Consider the following 20,750-nt stretch of genomic DNA (forward strand, 5'->3'; position numbering starts at 1 on the left):
ATAAATAAAAATCTTAAAAAAAAAAAAAAAAAAGAAATGGCCCTGCCTATATTCCAATAAAACTACTTATACAAACAAGAAGAAAGCCAGATTTGACCCAAATTCGCCAAATCCTGATTTCACACACACTTATCTTACTAGCTTGTCATTCTTAGCTTATGTGGTTGTCCAGTCACACCTTTCTTATCTACCAGTCTTCTCACCTCAAAACCTTTCTCCTTTTTGTTCTTTCAGTCTGGACTGTCTCAGTTTAAATGTTACTTCTATAATATCCCTTCCTAAATTCCCAATTTAATTTGATTTTCCTAATGTACTCGTATGGTACTCTAGATTTTAACTTACAGTAACTATACAATGCTTTACATGATCATTTCTTGAATGTGTTTCATCTTCATACTGTGTGGTCTATGAACAGATAAATTCAAGTTATTTTGCTCATTGTTATGTCTCCAGCACTTGGCACATTACTTAATATATAGTAAGTTCTCAATGAAATGTTTGTTAAATGAATAATTAATGAGATCTGAGCAAAACATCAGAAAAAAACAAAAGATAACAATTTGGTGATCTCAGATTTGAAATATGAGGTCCTTTCCTTTCAGTCCATTTATTCCCCAGGTATACTATTTTTAATGTTCTATTAAAAAAAAAGTAGAAAATAGAAAAGATGTTCATTTTCATGCAAAACAGTTTTTGAAATCTATAGAAAGTTTCCTTTTTTTCTTAACTTTTATTTAATGAATATAAATTTCCGAAGTACAGCTTATAGATTACAATGGCTTCCCCCCATAACGTCCCTCCCACCCGCAATCCTCCCCTTTCCCACTCCCTCTCCCCTTCCATTCACATCAAGATTCATTTTCGATTCTCTTTATATACAGAAGATCGATTTAGCATACATTAAGTAAAGATTTCAACAGTTTGCTCCCACACAGAAACATAAAGTGAAAAATACTGTTTGAGTACTAGTTATAGCATTAAATCTCTATGTACAGCACACTAAGGCCAAAGATCCTACATGAGGAGTAAGTGCACAGTGACTCCTGTTGTTGACTTTACAAATTGACACTCTTGTTTATGGCATCAGTAATCACCCTAGGCTCTTGTCATGAGCTGCCAAGGCTATGGAAGCCCCCTGAGTTCACCGACTCTGATCATATTTAGACAAGGCCATGGTCAAAGTGGAAGTTCTCTCCTCCCTTCAGAGAAAGGTACCTCCTTTTTTGATGACCCATTCTTTCCACTGGGATCTCACTTGCGGAGATCTTTCATTTAGGTTGTTTTTTTTTTTTTTTCCCCCAGAGTGTCTTGGCTTTCCATGCCTGAAATACTCTCATGGGCTTTTCAGCCAGATTGGAATGCCTTTAGGGCTGATTCTGAGGCCAGAGTGCTGTTTAGGACATCTGCCATTCTATGGGTCTGCTGTGTATCTCACTTCCCATGTTGGATCGTTCTCTCCCTTTTTTATTCTATCAGCTAGTATTTGCAGACACTATTCTTGTTTATGTTTTCATAATACACATTTTCCATAAACTATTTGAAGACCCGGTTGTACTTGAAACAAGGGATATGTGTAGTCAGCATGATTAATAGGCATTCCCCCAATTCTTAATGCTATAAAAACACTGGTGGTCAACACACTGAAGCTTAAACAAAGTCGGATGCAAGGTAGGCAGCTCTGCTTCATCTTGTAGCTCTGCCATCTGGAACATGAGCCCCCAAAGGTCACCATGGATGTAAGAAAGAAATGGAGGAGGCACAATAGCTGTAAAAGCATTGGCCTAGATGTGACAGGCTTCACTTCCCTTCACTTCCCCTCATAGTCCACCGACCCAAATGAGTTACCTGGCTCCAACTTCACTGCCAAGTGCACTGGGAATTCTCAGGGAGCCTATGGACTATCTGGTGACTATGGGCTGTCTCTGCCACAGAATATAAAAGACAATCCAAATGTATCTCCTAGTATTAATCCAAACTGGCTATGTGAAAGTACTGTAAACCCTATAGATAGGTTCATTATAAGTCATATATTTAAATAATTTTTAGAACTTTTTTCAATTTTAATTTACCTCATCTATGTTAGTGCCTCATTCTAAAAATTTCATGTCACAAGCAAGATTTGTCTATACTCAGATACTTTATAAACTTTTGTCATTTTTAAAGAATCATAGGGTACATTTCTTTTTAAAACTGAAGGATGAGAATCCAAAAATTGACTAAAGGGAAATGATCTTTATAAGAAAATAATATTTGTAAGTTACCTTTGCCCTCCAAATTATTTATGACTATATAAGTTAATTACAAGTCATATATTCAATGAATATTTATTTCACTGTAGCTAGGGGCAAGGCATTGTCCTCAGTGTTGAGGTGAATAAGACAGTCAACATGCTATTTCTTTTACTGCTTATAGTCAAAAATGAATATTAAAATAATCCTTCATAATGATGAAAAGTTAGAATTCCTAATAAGAAAAATTTTAATGGTATTGATGTTCTGATTTCTGATTCCTTCCGTCATTTTTTTCCATGAAATTTTTGAGGATATACGTATATATTAAATTCCATGCAGCGGGATATATGTGAAGTTGAAGTACTGGTATCTCAATAAGATATTTTTTTTTTAGTTGGCCTACCCTACTTGGGCCTTTAGCAATCCTTGATTCATACTTATACAAATATAAAAATATTTAGAGAGACAGTTATCAATTTTTAATCCTTATCTGTTCCATCAAAGAGAGTGGAAACCATATTCTAATTTGAAATTAGTTTCCTGAGGTTTATCCTCCTTATTTATGTAAAGCTTGCCTGAAAGTATTTCTCTGGTAAGAAGATTGGCTTTGCAAACCCAGATACACTTTCTGCATTTACACAGAATGGCAGAAGCCTGAGGATTGAGAGAGAGGGATGGACTCCAATATGAGATCTTGGCCAAGTGGAAAATTTCCCTGGGGCAGAACTTCAGGAGGTACCTGGAACAGGGATACTGTGTACCCATGAGGATTTATCTCTGCTATGGAATCTAGAAATCTCCCCTCCTTGGTTGACCACAATGGGAAACTTCAAGAAATTGCTTCCTCTGTAAAAGTCAAAAATTATTTGAAAATAATCAGAATTTCCTATTCAGTAATGAGATATTACATGAATAATCAAAGCAATCTCAAGTCCCAAAAATGGAAGGAGAAAGGGAGAAAATGTTACCTAAGGTGCTATATAATATAGGAATATTTATGAGTCTTGTGCTCTCTCATTTGCATAAAGAGTATATAGATGTCAGGGAATGAATAGATCTGCCTCGCATGATCTTCCTGCTGTACTGTTATATACGTATGTATTCACTTGTATGTGCACTAAGTATGTCTTGAATTATAAATAAGTATTTTTGTCCCGTTAGAATTTATTTCTATATATATTTATATACTATGTCAGTTGAATTTAGGAGAGCTTATGTCAGGAATTTGAACAGTAAAAAAGAAATGAAATTTAAAACCAGCAACAGCAGTACTCAATCTTTTAAATTCCATATCTATCATCTTTATTAAGCCAGTCACTGTAAGCCAGGCACTATGCTAAGTACTTTACATGTTTTATTGCATCTAATCTTCTTGACAACCCTCTGAGCTGTTATTATCCCCATTTTATACATGAGGAAACTAAGAGAAATTAAGTAAAACCGTGACTTGAGCCTGAGCTGTGTTTGTCTATAAATCATGCTTTTTGATAAAAGTAAAAGTCTCTACTCTGGAGACCTTAATTTAAAAATTCCCCAGGTAAACATTTCTTGCCCCACCACCTACCTTGCAACACATTGAGACTGGAAACTACACTCTTTTCTTTCATATTTCTCCCCAACCTATACTGTCATTCGTATAATGAAAACAACAGTGACTTTTGAAATGCATTCGCTCGTGATGATTATAACAGTAAACGTGTTACTTTAAATTCCACTTGCTCCCCTTACTCCTTTTGCAGATTTGTGTTAGTCAAATACTCAGTGCATGCCTCTACCACAAACTCCATTCTATAACCAGCTCAACTGTTGAGAATTCTGGAAATAGAAGGAACTTTGAAATCTAGTCTTCCTAATGTCCCTCTGATGACTGGTGATACTCATACCAACAGCACAATTCAGGGGAATAACTCAAGCCATTATGGATCTCAAAAGCCTAGCATTTTCTCAGGACCATATACATGAAAGTACATATAAGAGAGAATAATATTGCATTAGGGATAAACTTGAATCCAACTTAATATATCTTTTAAAAATAAGTGTCTACAATCCTTGGTATACTAATTTAAATATTGATTGATGTGACTTTCCACAGAGTTGTGACATTTATGAATCATTTATCCATTTCAGTCCATGGAGAGAGTATCTATGGCATGTCAAGGACTATTCTAGGGAGACTAGTGTTGTGTAGCAGGTAAAGCCACTGCCAGCAACACTGGAACCCCATGTGAGTGCCAGTTTGTGTCCCAGATTTTCCACTTTGGAACAGCTCCCTGTTAATGGCTTGCAAAAAGCAGCAGAAAATGACCCAAGTGTTTGGGCCCCTGACATCCTCATGGGAGACCTGGAAGAAGCTCCTGACTTTGGTCTCACTCTTTATGTCTCTCCCTCTCTTTCTCTGTAACAATTTCAAATAAATAAATCTTAAAAAAAATATTCTAGGTTGTAGCAGAGCTAAAACCAGGCCAAGTCTTTCTTAAATAATATAGGTTTTTTTTCTCACTATCTTACAAAACAGCTTATTGTATTTAACTTCAAAAGTGTGATAGAGGTTAAGATCAAAAATCTAGGGCAAGCTCAAGGGTTGAGAAAGTTCAAACGAAAAGAAATGTTTCCATTATATCAGTTCTGTATATCCTTAGTTTTGTCTCCTTTCTGGGGAGCAAGAATATCTACCAAGAATGTATAGAGTCATTAAAGAAATGATGAACTTTCCTTCTGAAATCATTGCTGCCAAGTGGACCTCCATTTTATAGATTCATAAAAAATTAAATAGATCTTAAGAGAATAACCCATTTACTTCAGAATGAAGAAAACTGAGATCCAGAAGAAGAGTTTTTCTCATAATTATTTGGTCATGCTTCCTAAATAATATCTAATCTTTTATTATAAATATATTAGATATGTAAAATAAGACTTAGGGCAAATAAAAAGAGGAAGAGGAAAAGGAGAAAAAAGAAAAGAAAATGGATTATTTTAAGGGAAGCTTACATAAGTCAGACACAGTACTAGAGGTTTCATACATTTAGGATACTTTAGATTGTTAAGTGACATAAAACTCAATTCAGGCAGCTTCTGCATAAAAGCAAGGGGAGTTGGATTTACTGGTATTGTTTTTGACAAATCAGCAGTAGGAGCCGGCATTGTGGTGCAGTGGGTTAAACCATTGCCCGTGACGCCAGCATCCCAGATGGGTGCTAGTTTGAGTCCCGGCTGCTCCACTTCAGATCCAGCTCTCTGCTTATGTGCCCGGAAAAGCAGCTGAAGATGGTCCAAGTCCCTGGACCCCACGTAGGAGACCCAGATGGCTCCTGGCTTGTGCCTGGCCTAGATCTATTGTGGCTGATGGGGCCATTTGAAGAGTAAACCAGCAAATGGAAGAGATTCATTCATTCATTCATTCATTCTCTCTCTCTCTCTCTCTCTCTCTCTCTCTCCCCCCCCCCCCCGTGTGTGTGTCCCCAGGAGTAAGCTATATGCAATTCTGCATATACTTTGTCAACATTACAAACACTTACCTTCTGTCCATGTGTTGCCTTATATTCTGTTGGGTTGGATTTATTCTTGATGACATCAAGTTCTCCCAAGTGTTTCTGTGTCAAACCTAAACAAAAGAAAACAGCCCATTTCCTTAGAGGTTTGACACTAATCCTGGAATTAGATCCTATTGACCTGATTGTCACAACTTCAATTAAGTTCCCATGAAAGAACCAATCACAGGTGCCAGGAGGGATGAATTAACTAGTACCTAAGCTACTCTCACCCAGGCTGAAAGTTGAGGTGAAGTGATTTCTCAAACAAAATTTGGATACTGATAGTAGAATCAGTGGGTGCTAAGAAGGCAATATCCATCATATAAACATTTTCTCATTTGATTCTCCTAACTAGCCTTGAGGTAAATATTTAAATACAGGACACTGTGCCCTCTCTCTAAAGGGTAATAGGTTTCTTGCATTTCTTCAGTAAATTATCAGACAGACGACCTTCACTTGGGAACTGTCTGAAGCCCCTTCATGAGGCTCAAAGCCAATCTAGTGGAAAGGAAATATTACAATGAGTTTTGGGGGTAATATGCATTTTTATCCCTAAAACTAATAATCATCCCCCTGTATTCCCAGGCCCAGCCCTGCCTGTCATCCCTCATCCCTATGTAATTTTTTTAAAGATTTATTTATTTGAAAGAGTTACACAGAGAAGGAGAGGTAGAGAGAGAGAGAGAGGCCCTTTATCACTGGTTCACTCCCCAGCTGGCTGCAATGGCCAGAGCTGTGCAGATCGGAAGCCAGGAGCTTCTTCTGGGTCTCCCACATGGGTGCAGAGGCCCAAGGACTTAGGCCATCCTCTACTGCTTTCCCAGGCCATAGTAGAGAGCTGATTGGAAGTGGAGCAGCAGGGACTCAAACCGGCACCCACATGGGATGCTGGCACTGCAGGTGGTGGCTTTACCCCCTGTGCCTCAGTGCCAGTCCCCATCCCTATGTAATTTTATCACCTCCATTGATCACCCCATCTACTATGAAGTCTTAACTATTTTGAATATTTGGCTCAATACCTTGCTCATATATCTACTTTATTCTTGGAGCTTGGGGATTCTCTTGTCATAGATAGGAAATTATCCCCAGGATCCCAGTGCAGCCCCTGTTACCACCTTCCTGACCCCTTTCCACAGCCTCAGTTTGTTTGGTACTCTCAAGTACCGTGGAAATTGACAACATCTTGTTTATTATTCAGGTAGTCAAGATTACCAGTGAATGTTATCATTTACTTTCTCAGCTGGCTGGAGACAGCAAAACATGCTCTTCTGTGAACAATTTTCCATTGTTTACTGGAAGATTATTTCCTAAATTTGTATACATTTACTTATGCTGAAGCTATGGGAAAACATTTTCTGAAATTGCAAGTATGAACTTTCGGGGAATTCTCATTTTCAATTCATCGTGTGGGGTTTTACACACTTGTTTATATTTAACTAAATGACTATTAAAATGGTTATCTTATATGCAGTTGTTTAGAGGATATCTGTGTGTCTTGTTAAACATAAGAAATCCAAACATATGTAGCCTGGGATAACAAGGATTACAGATACACATGTGTATTCATTTTAAAACTTCCCTTCCTAGTCTTTATTTAAAATAGCAAATGCATACATCCACAGATCAATTAGTAAACAAGTCAAAAAAGACCACAAGAAGTAAAGAAACTAATAGGTATGTTGGTTTTTAAAATGCTAGTATTTCTAACCCAATGATGGAGAAGTTTCTTATGGTGACATATGGAACCAGAGCTTTAACTGTTCAGCTGTGAGCATTCACTGCTGTCATATTCTCAACGGGCCATTGCTTTGCCCAGTGCTTTTGGTCCCATCCTGTGTATTCAACAGATAGGAGAAAGCTTTATCTACTCGTGCCCCTTAGGTGCTGAGAACAGAACTGTCCCTTCATTCGTCTATTCATCTATTCCACGAACATCAATTGCTTTCCATTTGCTAGACCCTGGGTAAGCATTACAAATGTAAAATAGCATTTCTGAAACTTAGAGAAAAAAACACTAACAATCATCCTAACTATGTCAAGAACTGACATTTTCAAGATACTTTGTATTTATTGTTAAAAATCAACCCACAGTGAAGTTTGGTTCACAGGAACAGATCACTGAGCAACCTCTCTTACAACTCCAAGCCCAGGATGAAACTATTTTGAATAAATTCAATCTGCATTACCGCTATGATCCATTTGCTTGCTAGTTTTAGTAAGTATGTTTTTGCCTGATGAATTATTATATCCAATGGGGTAGGTCTTAACTCCCTATTAGTGAGGAATATAAAACAAGTGGTATGGCTGGCACTGTAGTGCAACAGGTTAAGCTGAAGCTCCCAAGCCAACATCCCATATTGGAGTGCTGGTTCAAGTGCCAGCTGCTCCACTTGTGATCTATGTTCTTGCTGGTGTGCCTGGGAAGGCAGCAGATGATGGCCTAGCTACCCATGGTGGTCCACTCCTGCTACCTATATGGGGGCAGAACTGAGTTCCAGGCTCCTGGATTTGGCCTGGCACAGTCCTGACTACTGTGGCAATTTAGGGAATTAGCCACCAGATGGAAGATCTCTCTTTCTCTTTCTCTCTCTGCTTCCCTCCCTCTCTCTCCCCCTCTCCTCTTTCTGTCTTTCAAATACATAAATAAATCAATCTTTAAAAAAAAAAAAAAAACTTTGGGCCCACATCTATAAACAGCTCAGCTAGAGCATCTGAAATGCACAAAAGAACGATTCAGTCAAAGCATGTGTAGAACATTTCTGGGAAGATAGCTAGAAAACTACTGAAAATCATTACCCCAGGAGAGTAGAAGATCTAGGGCCAAGAAAATGGTTTTTCAGTTTATCCCCTTTAATGGTGCTTCCCTAACTTTCTTATAGTTTGATAATTAAAAGTAGTTTAAAAGCACTAAAAATTTCATAGTATTTTCCCTTTATAAAGAGATACACAGTACATAATCACATTAAAGTCTATAAGAATTTAATGTGTTTAAAACATGCATGTCAGAAATATATTTATCCAAAGAATTTTGTTGTTTTATGTAGTTTTAACTAGTAATGCCATGCACATCCTGTAAGAAACACTGATTTAGGGAATAACAAGCATGGTAACCAGCCTAAAGCCATACAGACAGGGAGTAGGGAGATAGAATCTGACTCAACACCTGACGCTCAACTGAGGTCCCTTGGAAACTGCAATCAGGGTAGAGAAAAGGACCTGAATTGTTCATGGTACATGAAACATGTCTTGTTTCTGGCAGAGAGAGAGAGAGTGAGTGAGTTGGAGGGGGATAATCTGCCAGAACTTTCTGTAACCCTCACATGGCACATCAGTTTTCTAGGAAAAGTTTTCAGATACAACCTTCACCAAAAAGGGGAAATAACACTGTTAAATTGACTTATACTTCTTATTATTTAAAAGAGTACCAGAGTATGCATTGAGTGTAGCAGTTTTAAGATGCTGCATGCCATACTGGAGTGCCTAGGTTCAAGTCTGGGTCTGCTCCCAGTTCCAGCTTCCTGCTAATGCACATCCTGCAGGTAACAGATGACAGTTCAAGTAATCGGGTCCCTGTAATACGGCAGACCCAGATTTCATTCCTGGCTCCTGGCTTCAGCTTGGCCCAGCCCTGGCTGTTTCAGGGCTGTGAGCAGTCAATCAGTGGAAGGGCTGTTTCTGGCTCTCTGCCTTTAAATAAACAAATAGTCATTTTACCTCATCATATCCTCCTTTGTAGTAAGATGTTTTACCCTTAAATAGGAAAATAAAGGCTATCTGGTAATTTTGGTGCCCAAATGGCTGACAGAAATACAATTAAGCCATTCATTTATCTTTCTGAATCTTTTCCAGACCAACTGTTTTCTCCTATCACTTTTTTTAGTTTTATTTTTAATTAACATACAATAATACTATCACTTCGTTAGATACTGCCATCTTTAAGTCTCTCAGATGAGGCTTTTCATTTAAACATCTTCAAGATTTTAAATGGATATTTAAAGCAACTTCTTTTATCAATTAAGATAGCTCCCTACCTGCAGGGAAGTAATATGGGGGGAAATAAAGCAGAACTTTCTCATCAATGATACTAGGATAAAAATGAAGCAAGTAAAGGGTAAGAGTGTAAAACCATAATTTTTCTGTGCCTGACCTGTGCCATCATTTCAGAACTACACACTGGCAGAACTTTACTCTTCAGTAAAGACCATAAAACTGTGTTGAATGAATATAAATACTTCCTAGAAAAGTCCTTGCAGTAGATAAAGTTGTGCAGTTACCTGAGACATGCAGTAAGTAGGGCTATCATGATTTAATTCTGGCTTTGTAACTTTTATTCTTGAACTAGGTTTGTGATCTTTTTAAAAGCAAATAAAACCTGCAGGTGTTCCTAGGTCTTGATTCTAAATAGTGAGGCGCAGTTCCTCATTCTGGGTGGGTGGTAGACAACCAGCACAGCAGACATGCTGCCAAGGAGGTGGATTGCCAAATGGCACAGTGCTCTGTGTTTGTTTGGCTTGGCATTGCTAGAAAGGAGAGAGAGAGAGAGAGAGACAGACAGAGAGAGAGACAGAGACAGAGAGAGAACAGACACACACAGAGACACACAGAGAGACAGAGAATGTTATATTTCTGCCTTAGAATCCCTTCCCTTTCCCACTCTCATCATCTCGGGAGAGTTAAATTTGTTACTCAGTTTACTAGTTGGTTGACTTGCCCTCCAACACATTTGCTACTTAGTCCCAGAGCCATTTAAAAGTGCTAAACTATAACAAGTTCTTTCATGACTGGTGGGCAAGGCTAGTTGTGCCAGTTCCATATGAATGAAGAGAGGGAAACTTACCACTGCCAGGAGGAAGCAGAACTATCACGCCCCCCCACCCCCACCCCCACCCCCACCCCCCGCAAACTGTGAGGTCCTTAGCTTCTCATCCAGTTTTACTCACATGCATCTGTTTTCTAAACTTCATTGTGCATACCACACCACTATACCATTTAGTGGATAATTGCTGTCTAACTTTGCATGTTTCATCTCCCCCACTAAAATATAAAATCAAAGGCCCCAATTGGGTTTCATGGCAACAAACACTTCTCTAGACACCTACATATTCATTTGATTCAATCAGTGATTGAAGAAATGTTTTCATCCATTTCCTGTTGCTCTTGATCTACAACTATAACGTATGCCACTCTTTAAACTGCTTCAGTCTTCTACTTCCCTGTCAGAGGTGGAATTAGAGCTGACCTGTGGAGATCCCAACATCCGGCCCTTAAATGAGGATGCCAAAAACAAAACTTATCAGATGGAAAAGCTCTGATGTATTTTAATATGAATAGGGTGTCCCAGTGAGTTTGAGCCTTTAGTGTAAAGTTCTAGGAGCAAGTCTGGGGGAAGAGATGCTGTATTACCTAAGAATGCACCTTCTTTGTGTGGTTATGGAAGCAGGAAAAGAAAAACGGTAAGAAATGTGGCTTAATAGACTGTGTAGGGGCCAGTGCTGTGGCATAGTGGGCTAAGCCTCTCCCTGCAGCACCAGCATTCTGTATGGGCACCAGTTCATGTCTGGCTGCTCCTCTACTGATCCAGCTTTCTGCTATGGCCTGAAGAGCAGTGGAGGATGGTCCCTGGGTCTATGCACCCGCATAGGAAGCTCCTGGCTCCTGGCTTCGGATCAGCCCAGCTCTGGTCATTGTGGACATATGGGGAATGAACCAGCACATAGAGGACCTTTCTGTCTGTCTGTCTGTCTCTCTCTCTCTCTCTCTCAAGTCTACCTCTCAAATAGATAAATATTTTTTAAAACATAGAATGTGTAGTTTTTCTGATATGCCCAATTTTAATGCAAAAGATTAAAAACACTCTTTCCCCAGTGCTTTGTTAAATTTATGTTATCTTTAACTAAATACTTGCCATGGTTTAGGATTTTTTTTTTCCCTCAAAGGTAACTGTTCTGATTTATAGACTATACCAGGATATTTTGATGGCTGCAGTTTTATAATGCAGTTATATATATGCAAAGCACGTCTCACTCATTTATTTCTTTTCAAAAACTTAATATCTCAAAATAAATTTTTTTCAGAAACATTTTTATTATTGTATTTTTCCTTTAGTGTCATTTTGTAAAGTTCCAAAGATTCTTGTAGAATTAATAACTATTTTTCTTATTATCAATATTGTTATTTTAAATTCAAATTTTAATCTGTTCATTATGTTATATCGTTTCTTTTTAATATTTTCCTTTTTAATAATTATAAATATTTTTCCATTTTTATCTTATCGTACCAGAGCAGTGCTATATATCTTAGTGTTAACAAGAAACTTAGTTTATTACTGATTTTACTGTAAAAACCTGTTATTTCATTGTAAAAATGATATAAACTAAATCTTAAGGAAGATATTGTCTCATTTTCAGGAAATCATCTCTTTTTATATTGTCTCTTTTTCCATGAAATGATACTAATTTTAGTGGATGTCTTTTAAATATTAAAGTATATTAAAATCATGTTTTATTTATTGATATAGTAGATTGTTAGAAAATCTAAATGATAATTGATGAATTTTTTAAATAAATGAAGTTTGGAACCATTTTATTCATATGGAAGAAAGGTTTATAGTTTGGTACAGGTATTTTTATATCTTTAAGTGTGACATGCATGTCTCCAAGTGACATTATAATGGCCTGACAATTTGAAAGAAACTACAAATAAAGTAAATAAGTCCTGAAATGGTTTTTTAAAAATTGATGTGTTGACTATGTTTTCAATTTCTTTTATGTGCTTTTGGTTTATGCCAATTTTCTTTTCAGTTGGATCAATTTTGTCAAATTTTATTTTTTAAAATTCTTCATTTCAAGATTTAAAAGTTTATTAGCTTGGCTTGTACACTTTTCTGGCCTTAAAGATCTTCTCTGTATCTCACGTATCCTCTCTGGCAGAGGACGACAATGGGATTGCTTGCCTGTCTCCAAGTGGAGTGGAAAAAAACAAAAGAAATAAAATGTCTCCCTTGAGATGCCAAACCACAAATCTACCCTTAGGCAGTTTTGGTGCCAGAATTCATTTTGCCAGCATGTTGTATAAATCTAGTTAAAGTGGTCATGGGCAACATTGCCCCAAGGCATCTGGCAGAAACAAAAGCAAATCTCCAATGGAACACTCTTGAAGCTCAGGCCTCAAGGAATTTCTTGGATAAAGTTCCTAGGAACATGAGCTCACAATATGAAAATATCAATTTATATTTTATCAATATCTACCTACGTATATATACTACCAAACACACAGTGAAACATGCCAGCATGAGCAATAGTCAACTAAAGCAACAAAAACAGAATCAATCTTATAAAGTCGCAGATTTTAGAATAATCATACAATATAAAATAATCATATTGTAGACGTTTAAATAAAAGAGTACTGATAGTATGACTAGGGAGAGACTGTCAGAATTGATCATGCAGATTTTAAAAGGAACCAAATAGAACATTATATGAAAAATAAAATAATTTAACACCTTCAGGTTCTGATATTCAGGAAAAGGATAAAGATATTGACTAAATTTTCACTTTATATTTAATATAAATACTTAAATATATACATTCCCTAAAAATATAAACAAACTATGTAACTTCCAAACTAGAAGAGGGGAGAAATGGGAATAAAGAATAAAAATTTAATAAAAAAAAGTAAGTTTTAAAAAATTTTACAAAGAAACAGGAAAGGCCCATCAGTTAGGACACCCATTTGGGATGCCCACATCCCATATGGTAGTGCCTGGTTCAAGTTCAGGTCTGCTTCCAATCCAACTTTCTTCTGATGCCCTGGGAAGGTAGCAGATGATGGATTAAGAACTTAGGTCCCTGCCACCCAAATGAGAGACCTAGATTTACTTCTGAGTTCTTAGCTTCAGCCTGGCCCAGCCCTAGCTGTTGCAGGCATTTGGGGAGTGGCAAGATCCTAATTAACTTAATGGACACGGCATTTCCATGTGGAAAGTAAAAAAAGTTCTGGAGATAGATGTTGGTTATGATTATAGAACAATGTGAATAAATTGTACACTTAAAATCATTTAAAATGGTAAACTGTATGAGTACTTTACCACAATTAAACAAAAACAACCGAGGCAGACATTTGGTGCAGCAATTAAGATGCCACTTAGGATGCCCACATCCCATATCAAAGCACCTGCCTTCAAGTCCCTGCTTCCTGCTACTGCACATCCTGGTGGACAGCAGATGATGGTTCAAGTACTTGAATGCATGTCACCTATGTGGGAGACCTGAACTGAGTTCCAGGATCCTGGCTTAGGCCTGGCTGGGTCCTGGCTGTTGCGATCATTTGAGAAGTGAACCAGCAGATGGAAAGTATTTTTATTTTTTGTCTCTCCATCTCTCTGCCTTTCAAATAAAAGCTAAAGAGTAAATAAATACCTGCTGTGTCTATACCCAGGAATAGTCTGCCATTGTTACTGGGGTGTTCATATAATAATCCATCTTAACGCTTTGAGAAGTCAGCTGTGTTATCCCTTCCTAAAACTGTTCTTAACCACAGCACAGAGGTCAAAACAAGACTATCACCTAGAAATGGCTTACAATTATACAGCACTTTATATTTAAAGACAGACTTTTATGTGGCTTAACTCATTTAATCCTTGTGACAACCATATATGGTAAATAGCATTACTCCCTTTTAATTGATAGAACAAAGTGAAGCTTGAGAGATTAAGTTGTCCCAAGAACATGGTGCTATTAGCATGCAGGGGTTCAAATACTTATCTTCTGGCTCTATAGCAATTGATCTCTAAAAGTACAGAAATACTTGTCAACTCACTATGAACTTACATTTAAAATGCCAAAAGCAAAGTGCTATGCTTGTTAAACTGAATAAAGAAAAGGAAAAGATAGCATCATTAGCTCCTCAGTGGCCAAGGAATAATGATTATACTAAATTTGTGCTCTGAATCCTATTAACATATTTGTGGCTTTTTATAATGCACTATTTCTAAACCTTGGTCAAGTTTAAACTCTGGTTGGCTCTTTGTACTTTTAGACTTTAGCTACTAAAAATACCTTGTAATGTGGGACTAGGGGAGCTTTCCTCTAAACTCCTTGTTTTAGATTGTAGCTATTCAAGTTTTAATTTAAATTCTCAAAAAAAAAAAAAAAAAGATATTGTCCAAGTCCAACAAAAACAAGTAGCCAGGTTGCTCTTCCATTGTTACACAAGAAGGGTCTTAAATTTCATTTTTTACAGCTCTCCTTGGAGAGGATGGCAAATGTAAACAGAAGAAACTTGGCATCACACCATCACTGGTCTTAGGGACTTTACGAGTTCCCCCTAGAACAAAGGGCTGGGTCAATGCAACCTCTGAATTCTCATCACACAGCTAGCATTCATGTTCCTTTGAATGTCTGGCATAGATAAGTCAACTCAGAGCCCCAGTTTTTCCTGCTTCAGAATGCTGACCAGGTAGTTTTCTCGATCTCTGGGAAGATTTGGTACCACTTGGAAGAGCAATGGCATTGACACCCCTTTCTGTGAACACAACTTCCTGAATTTATCAACTGATACAATAAATAACACTCCTTGAGTCAATATGCAACAGCTTTCTTACTGTGGTGGTATTCCCTGAAAGAGCTTAATATAGCACACAGAGGGAAGGACCCAGGGCGTACTATTTAGAATGTCTTCACTGACAGGTGAAACACTGAATGCACAGAGAGATGGCCCATGTGTTTCCTCTTTCAAGTTGTCCAGACACTGTGAGGAGGAAAACAGTAAACCTCTGGCTCACCATTGCCTTTACTGCAGCTTGCATTCAGACACCCTCACCTCACACATATGAAAGTGTTCGGAAGCATCACTGTACGTTGAAAGTTTAGAGCATTTAGAGACTCTCTTCCTTTGCATTCTGCTGTAAAATTGATAATCCATGGTTCCTTGAGCTGAGCATGATGGAGACATGAAATACTTTTATTAAAAAATAACTCACCTATAAGTTTGGCAAAATCTCGGGAAATTTTCTTTTGTATATGGTTTATTGTTTTCATTCTCATAGCTTACACTTATAAAGCAACTACTTTTTGTCAGAAACTATACTGAGCATTTCATATGCAATGTTATTTATTCTATACCATACACCATTGACCTGTGATAGATATTACCTTATTCTCATTTAATAAACACAGACACACACACACCCTCAACCCTAAAATGTAAAGAGGTTAAGTGGGCATACAACAAGTAAGTGAATTATGGCATGCAATCCTTGTTTTTATGTGTCAAAGTGTGCCAACCTAGCTCAAAAAGTTCATGGTATTACCTTATACAATCTCAGATATTGAATTTTCAGAATAGGGCTTGCCAACACCTATCATTGCCTTAAATACATTAACATTTTCTTCTTTAAAGAAGAAGCACCAACATTCATATTAGATTTCAAACATCAAATCTATTATTGTGTTCCTCTCAACTTTCTCTTCTACATGATTTAAATAATAGAAGAAGTATCCCTTCCAAGATTATATTTTCCAATGCCAATGTTGCTTTTAACTTCAAATGTTATGTGATGGCCATTTGTAACTCGTCTACTAAAGAGTGAAAGATACAAAGCAGATACCCATTATATTTTTTTAACTTTTATTTAGTAAATATAAATTTCCAAAGTACAGTTTATGGATTACAAAGGCTCCCCCCCCATAATTTCCCTCTCACTTGCACCCCTCCCATCTCCCGCTCCCTCTCCCATTCCATTCACATCAAGATTCATTTTCAATTCTCTTTATATACAGAAGATCGATTTAGTATATATTAAGTAAAGATTTCAACAGTTTGCACCCACACAGAAACATAAAAATGTAAAGTACTGTTTGAGTACTAGTTATAGCATTAATTCACATTGAACAACACATTAAGGACAGAGATCCTACATGAGGAGTGAGTACACAATGATTCCTGTTGTTGACTTAACAATTTGACACTCTTGTTTATGGCGTCAGTAATCTCCCTAGGCTCTTGTCATGAGTCGCCAAGGCTATGGAAGCCTTTTGAGTTCGCCGACTTTGATCTTATTCCGACAAGGTCATAGTCGAAGTTCCAATACTGCTTAAAGGTAAAAAACATTATGAGGACAAGTCTGTTTTTTTTTTTTTTAATTACTTATTTAAAAGGCATAGTTATGGCCAGGGGAGGGGCAGGACAGAGAGTGAGGTCTGGGAAGGGGCTTCCATCCACTTATTCACTCCCCAGATGGCTGCTACGGCTGGGGCTGGGCTATGCCAGAGCCAGGAGCTTCCTCTGGGTCTCTCGTGTGGGTGCAGGGGCCCAAGCACTAGAGCCATCCTCCACTGCCTTCCCAGATGCATCAGCAGGGAGCTGGATCAGAAGTGAGAAGCAGCTGGAACTCAACCCAGCCCCAACCTGGGATGCCAACACCACAGGTGGAGGCCTAACCCACTATGTCACAATGCTGGTCATGACAAGTCTTTTAAGAAGTTTGATTTCTTTTTGGAAGTGTCAGATGTTTTGTTCTAGCATTTGTATAATTTCAGCAAAGTATTTTGCAACTCATTTAACATAAACTGAACAAGTATTTATTGAATATCTACTTTGTTCTGAGTTTAAGAATACAGACTATATATAAAAGAAATGAATCCTAAAGAGATTGCAAGTTAGTGGATGAAAGAAGATGAACATACCAATAAATTGAATTATATATAAAGCAGTACATATTAAGTACCTTTCTTACCCTTCTAGTTCTGTAGCAAGGCCAAAAAATTTGTTCTCTAAAACACATCTTGGTGGTGGGTTTTTCGGCAGTGCAGTTAAGGTACCACTTGGGATACCTGCATCCCACATGAGAGTGCCTGGATTTTAGACCTGGCTCTGCTTCCAATTATAGCTTCCTGCTAATGTGCATCCTTGGAGAGAGCAGTGATATCACAAATATTTGGGTGCCTGCCACCCACATAGGAAACCCATATTAAGTTTCAGCCTCCTAGCGTCAGCCTGACCCAGACCTTAATTGACAGATGAAGGATCTCTCCCTCTCTCGCTGTGTGTGTGTGTGTGTGTGTGTGTGTGTGTGTCTTTCAAATAAATTTATTAAAACACATCTTGAATCGGTCTTCCTCTTCAGAGAAATTTGGTTTTGAATTTCAGGAATAGCTTGATTTATGCTTTAAAGATTAGAATCCTTTCCCTCCTCCACTTATTGCCTGATTATTGTGATCAATCCTGACCTGTAGATTGAAATGCTGAGAGATGCTTTCATGTTACTCATTTTAAAATATATCTTTATATTTCCTTGCACTACAGAGTCATCAGAAATTGGGCCTTCCATCGTGGTTCACACCACTGTCCCATTTGGAGTTGCATACTTGCAACACAGCATGGCAGAAGTACAGGAGTTAATCATCCAGCAACTGGAAAATATTTTGCCAGGTTTGCCTCAGCCAGTTGCTACCAAATGCCAGAAATGGACGCATTCACAGGTAATCAAGGAACCCATTAGTATGAATACAACAATTTTCTAAGTCAATCAACCAAACTATATTTTTCATCCCTTGTCATTTTCTATTAAGAGAAAATAACAGTGTGATTGTTGGAGCAAATATGTGCTTGCCTAACACATGTGTGCAACTTCTACAGGTTTAATTATCCTGCTAACTTGCAATAAGAAATATATACAATTTTCACTAACGTTATCTTCAAATTCTGACATCGCAAAACATACACCCTGAAATTCTGGGGTTTCCTTTGCAGGCAAGGCAGGTTATATATCAAAATGCAGCCGTTTCTCTGGGGTTTTTCTAAATCAGTACTGTGGTTATATAGAAACCACTATATCCTCTCAAATTTCTGCAATATGTCAAATTAACTTTGTAAGTGTATTTTGCTACCACAATTTTCATTTCTATTAAGTTCCCACTTTGGTTTTGACTGCCGCCAGCAGAACTCTTCAGGAGAGAAAGATGAATACCTGCACACCACAGCAAGCTGAAGTGCTTTTCAAAGTTAGATAAACCTGCTGCTCGCCCTGTAAGCTCTAGCTTAAGTCTATTTATAATAAGCAAATACTTTTAAAAAAATGATTTTGCATTTGAGTATTGGTAGAGACAGTCTTTTGACCTCTTTAAGAAGTCGTTTGGGGGCAACTGAGTAGAGAAAAGAAGCAGTAAGTTATGCAGTCGTTTCCTGAGACTTCAGAGCTCATTGACTGACTTATCAACACTGCTCGTTCTCCAAGTTGTGAAGCATTAGAAGCGCTGTTGGAGGAAATGGCAGCACGTTTTGTATGTTTTAAAGGGCTTTTCAAAATCAGAGGAAATGGTAAATTACTTCCTAAAATATTGCAGTGGGTCTACATGTTTACTTATATCTCCTCAAGTTAAATTATACAGTGAACTTTTGGGGGAAATGTTTACTTAAACACATTATGGTCACTTTAGAAGACTTTGCTTTTTCTTCTTAAAAGCAAGGAAAAAAATCGCAATAGTTAATGTCTTTAATTATATTTAACTCAGTTTTAGACTGGCTTGAAAAAGAACATGGAGAAATAATCTTGATATAATTTGATGCTATATATAGTACACAAGTCACTTTGCAATTTGTAATAATTCCTTTAAAAGAAAAAAAGTTTGAGGTCTCTCATTGTGTCTTCCTCATAAATAATTCACTAGTAAATTGAAAGTAAGTTTCAGATCTACTGATTTCTTAAAATCTGATGTTTGTAAAAATAGATTTGTCCTACCCACAAAAATGATCTATTCAATATTGTGCAATCATAAAATTTAATTTAAAAATCTTTGAACACTATGTACATCCAAACCTTAGTGATGATTTTTAATCACAATTTGGATGCTGAAATTAACTCACTACATTTACAACTCTCTAGTTATGAAATCTGCATTGGCTGAAAGGCCTGAAAGGGAATGTGTTATTAATCAGACTTTGAATTCAGCATTGTCCTTTTTTCATATACTTCTTATATTACCTTTAGCATTTTATAGAATACAACATTGTCATGGCAAAGACCTTACCTGCATTATAACACTGATACAAATCAAACATATCTTTTTCTAAGGTGATGTATATATCTGATTAATTAAATCAAAAGAATCAATATTTAGCTGGTCAGTTTTCAGCTACTCTTCCCGAGAGAGCATTTCTTCAATGCCTTTAAAATGCATCATATCCTTTGGAATCTGACATAAATGTATGCACTCCTGTTCCCTTGCCATCATCATACAAATGATCTACCTTTAGCAAATTCATACTTATGTGTGTATGAATATTAGTCAGTTAAGTGCTAAACTGAAGGAAAGGGTGATATCGGGCCAGGAACAACAGGAAGAGGACCAACCAACTGATTCTACATTTCTCCCATATCTGAAGAGAGGTACAGAGCCATTTAGGGGGAAACCCCACCCTTATCTTCCAGTCTGGATCCCACACTATGTTCCATTTCTTATCCTCTCCCTGTAAGATTCCACCAAAACCTTCTCTTATTCTTCACACTTCACCCCCTTCCCTCTTTTTATCTTTCTCTGAAAAAACAAATGATAGGGTCCTACACATCCTCATTTTATTAAAACTTCAATAGGCCTCAGAGCTGTGCCCCAGTGTCAGCCAATGGTGAGTTATTGAGAATTCCCCATCTTAGACCCCTCATGCTTAACACTTTTTTCTAATTCATTCATTTTCCCCTTTTTCTCTTCTTTTGTGATCCTGGCACCAGATCCTAACACATAGTTCTACGGGGAACAGGGAACAAGAATAGAAACTATGAGGGACAGAAACTATGATGAACACCTCTATGGTGCTAGGCCCAAAGCTAGCTGGTTGAATAATGTGATCTCATTTAATGTTAAAAGTAGCTTTACAAGACAACACTGAATGCTGGTGAGGATGTGAAGTAATAGGAACTCTCATTTGTTGCTGGTGGGAATGTAAAAGGGTATAGCCATTTTAGAAGACTGATTGGCAGTTTCTTTAAAAACCC

General features: G+C 37.4%; 1 protein-coding gene and 1 long non-coding RNA gene across 14 annotated transcripts in view; one reads left to right on the forward strand and one right to left on the reverse strand.

Annotated features, from left to right (window-relative positions):
* Nucleotides 1-20,750, forward strand: part of RNLS (renalase, FAD dependent amine oxidase) — a 295,137-nt gene that overhangs the window by 245,080 nt on the left and 29,307 nt on the right. For 8 of the 9 annotated variants that reach the window (XM_070057646.2, XM_008270153.5, XM_051823358.3 and 5 more), the window contains one exon: nt 18,065-18,240. The exons of the other annotated variant lie outside the window; for it this stretch is intronic. In XM_070057646.2, the coding sequence (XP_069913747.2) occupies nt 18,065-18,240 (176 nt within the window). The remainder of the gene's footprint in view (nt 1-18,064; nt 18,241-20,750) is intronic. 9 annotated transcript variants of the gene reach the window in all.
* Nucleotides 1-20,750, reverse strand: part of LOC149121978 (uncharacterized) — a 412,421-nt gene that overhangs the window by 69,929 nt on the left and 321,742 nt on the right. For 4 of the 5 annotated variants that reach the window (XR_016222174.1, XR_016222171.1, XR_016222173.1 and 1 more), the window contains one exon: nt 5,747-5,832. This is a non-coding gene — a long non-coding RNA (uncharacterized LOC149121978). Of the gene's footprint in view, nt 1-2,940; nt 3,078-5,746; nt 5,833-20,750 lie in introns of those variants that run through there. The other variant, XR_016222172.1, reaches the window with a different exon arrangement.

The sequence above is a fragment of the Oryctolagus cuniculus genome, chromosome 15 (assembly GCF_051225735.1).
Source record: "Oryctolagus cuniculus isolate XC-2025 breed Fujian yellow rabbit chromosome 15, ASM5122573v1, whole genome shotgun sequence".
NCBI lineage: Eukaryota > Metazoa > Chordata > Mammalia > Lagomorpha > Leporidae > Oryctolagus > Oryctolagus cuniculus.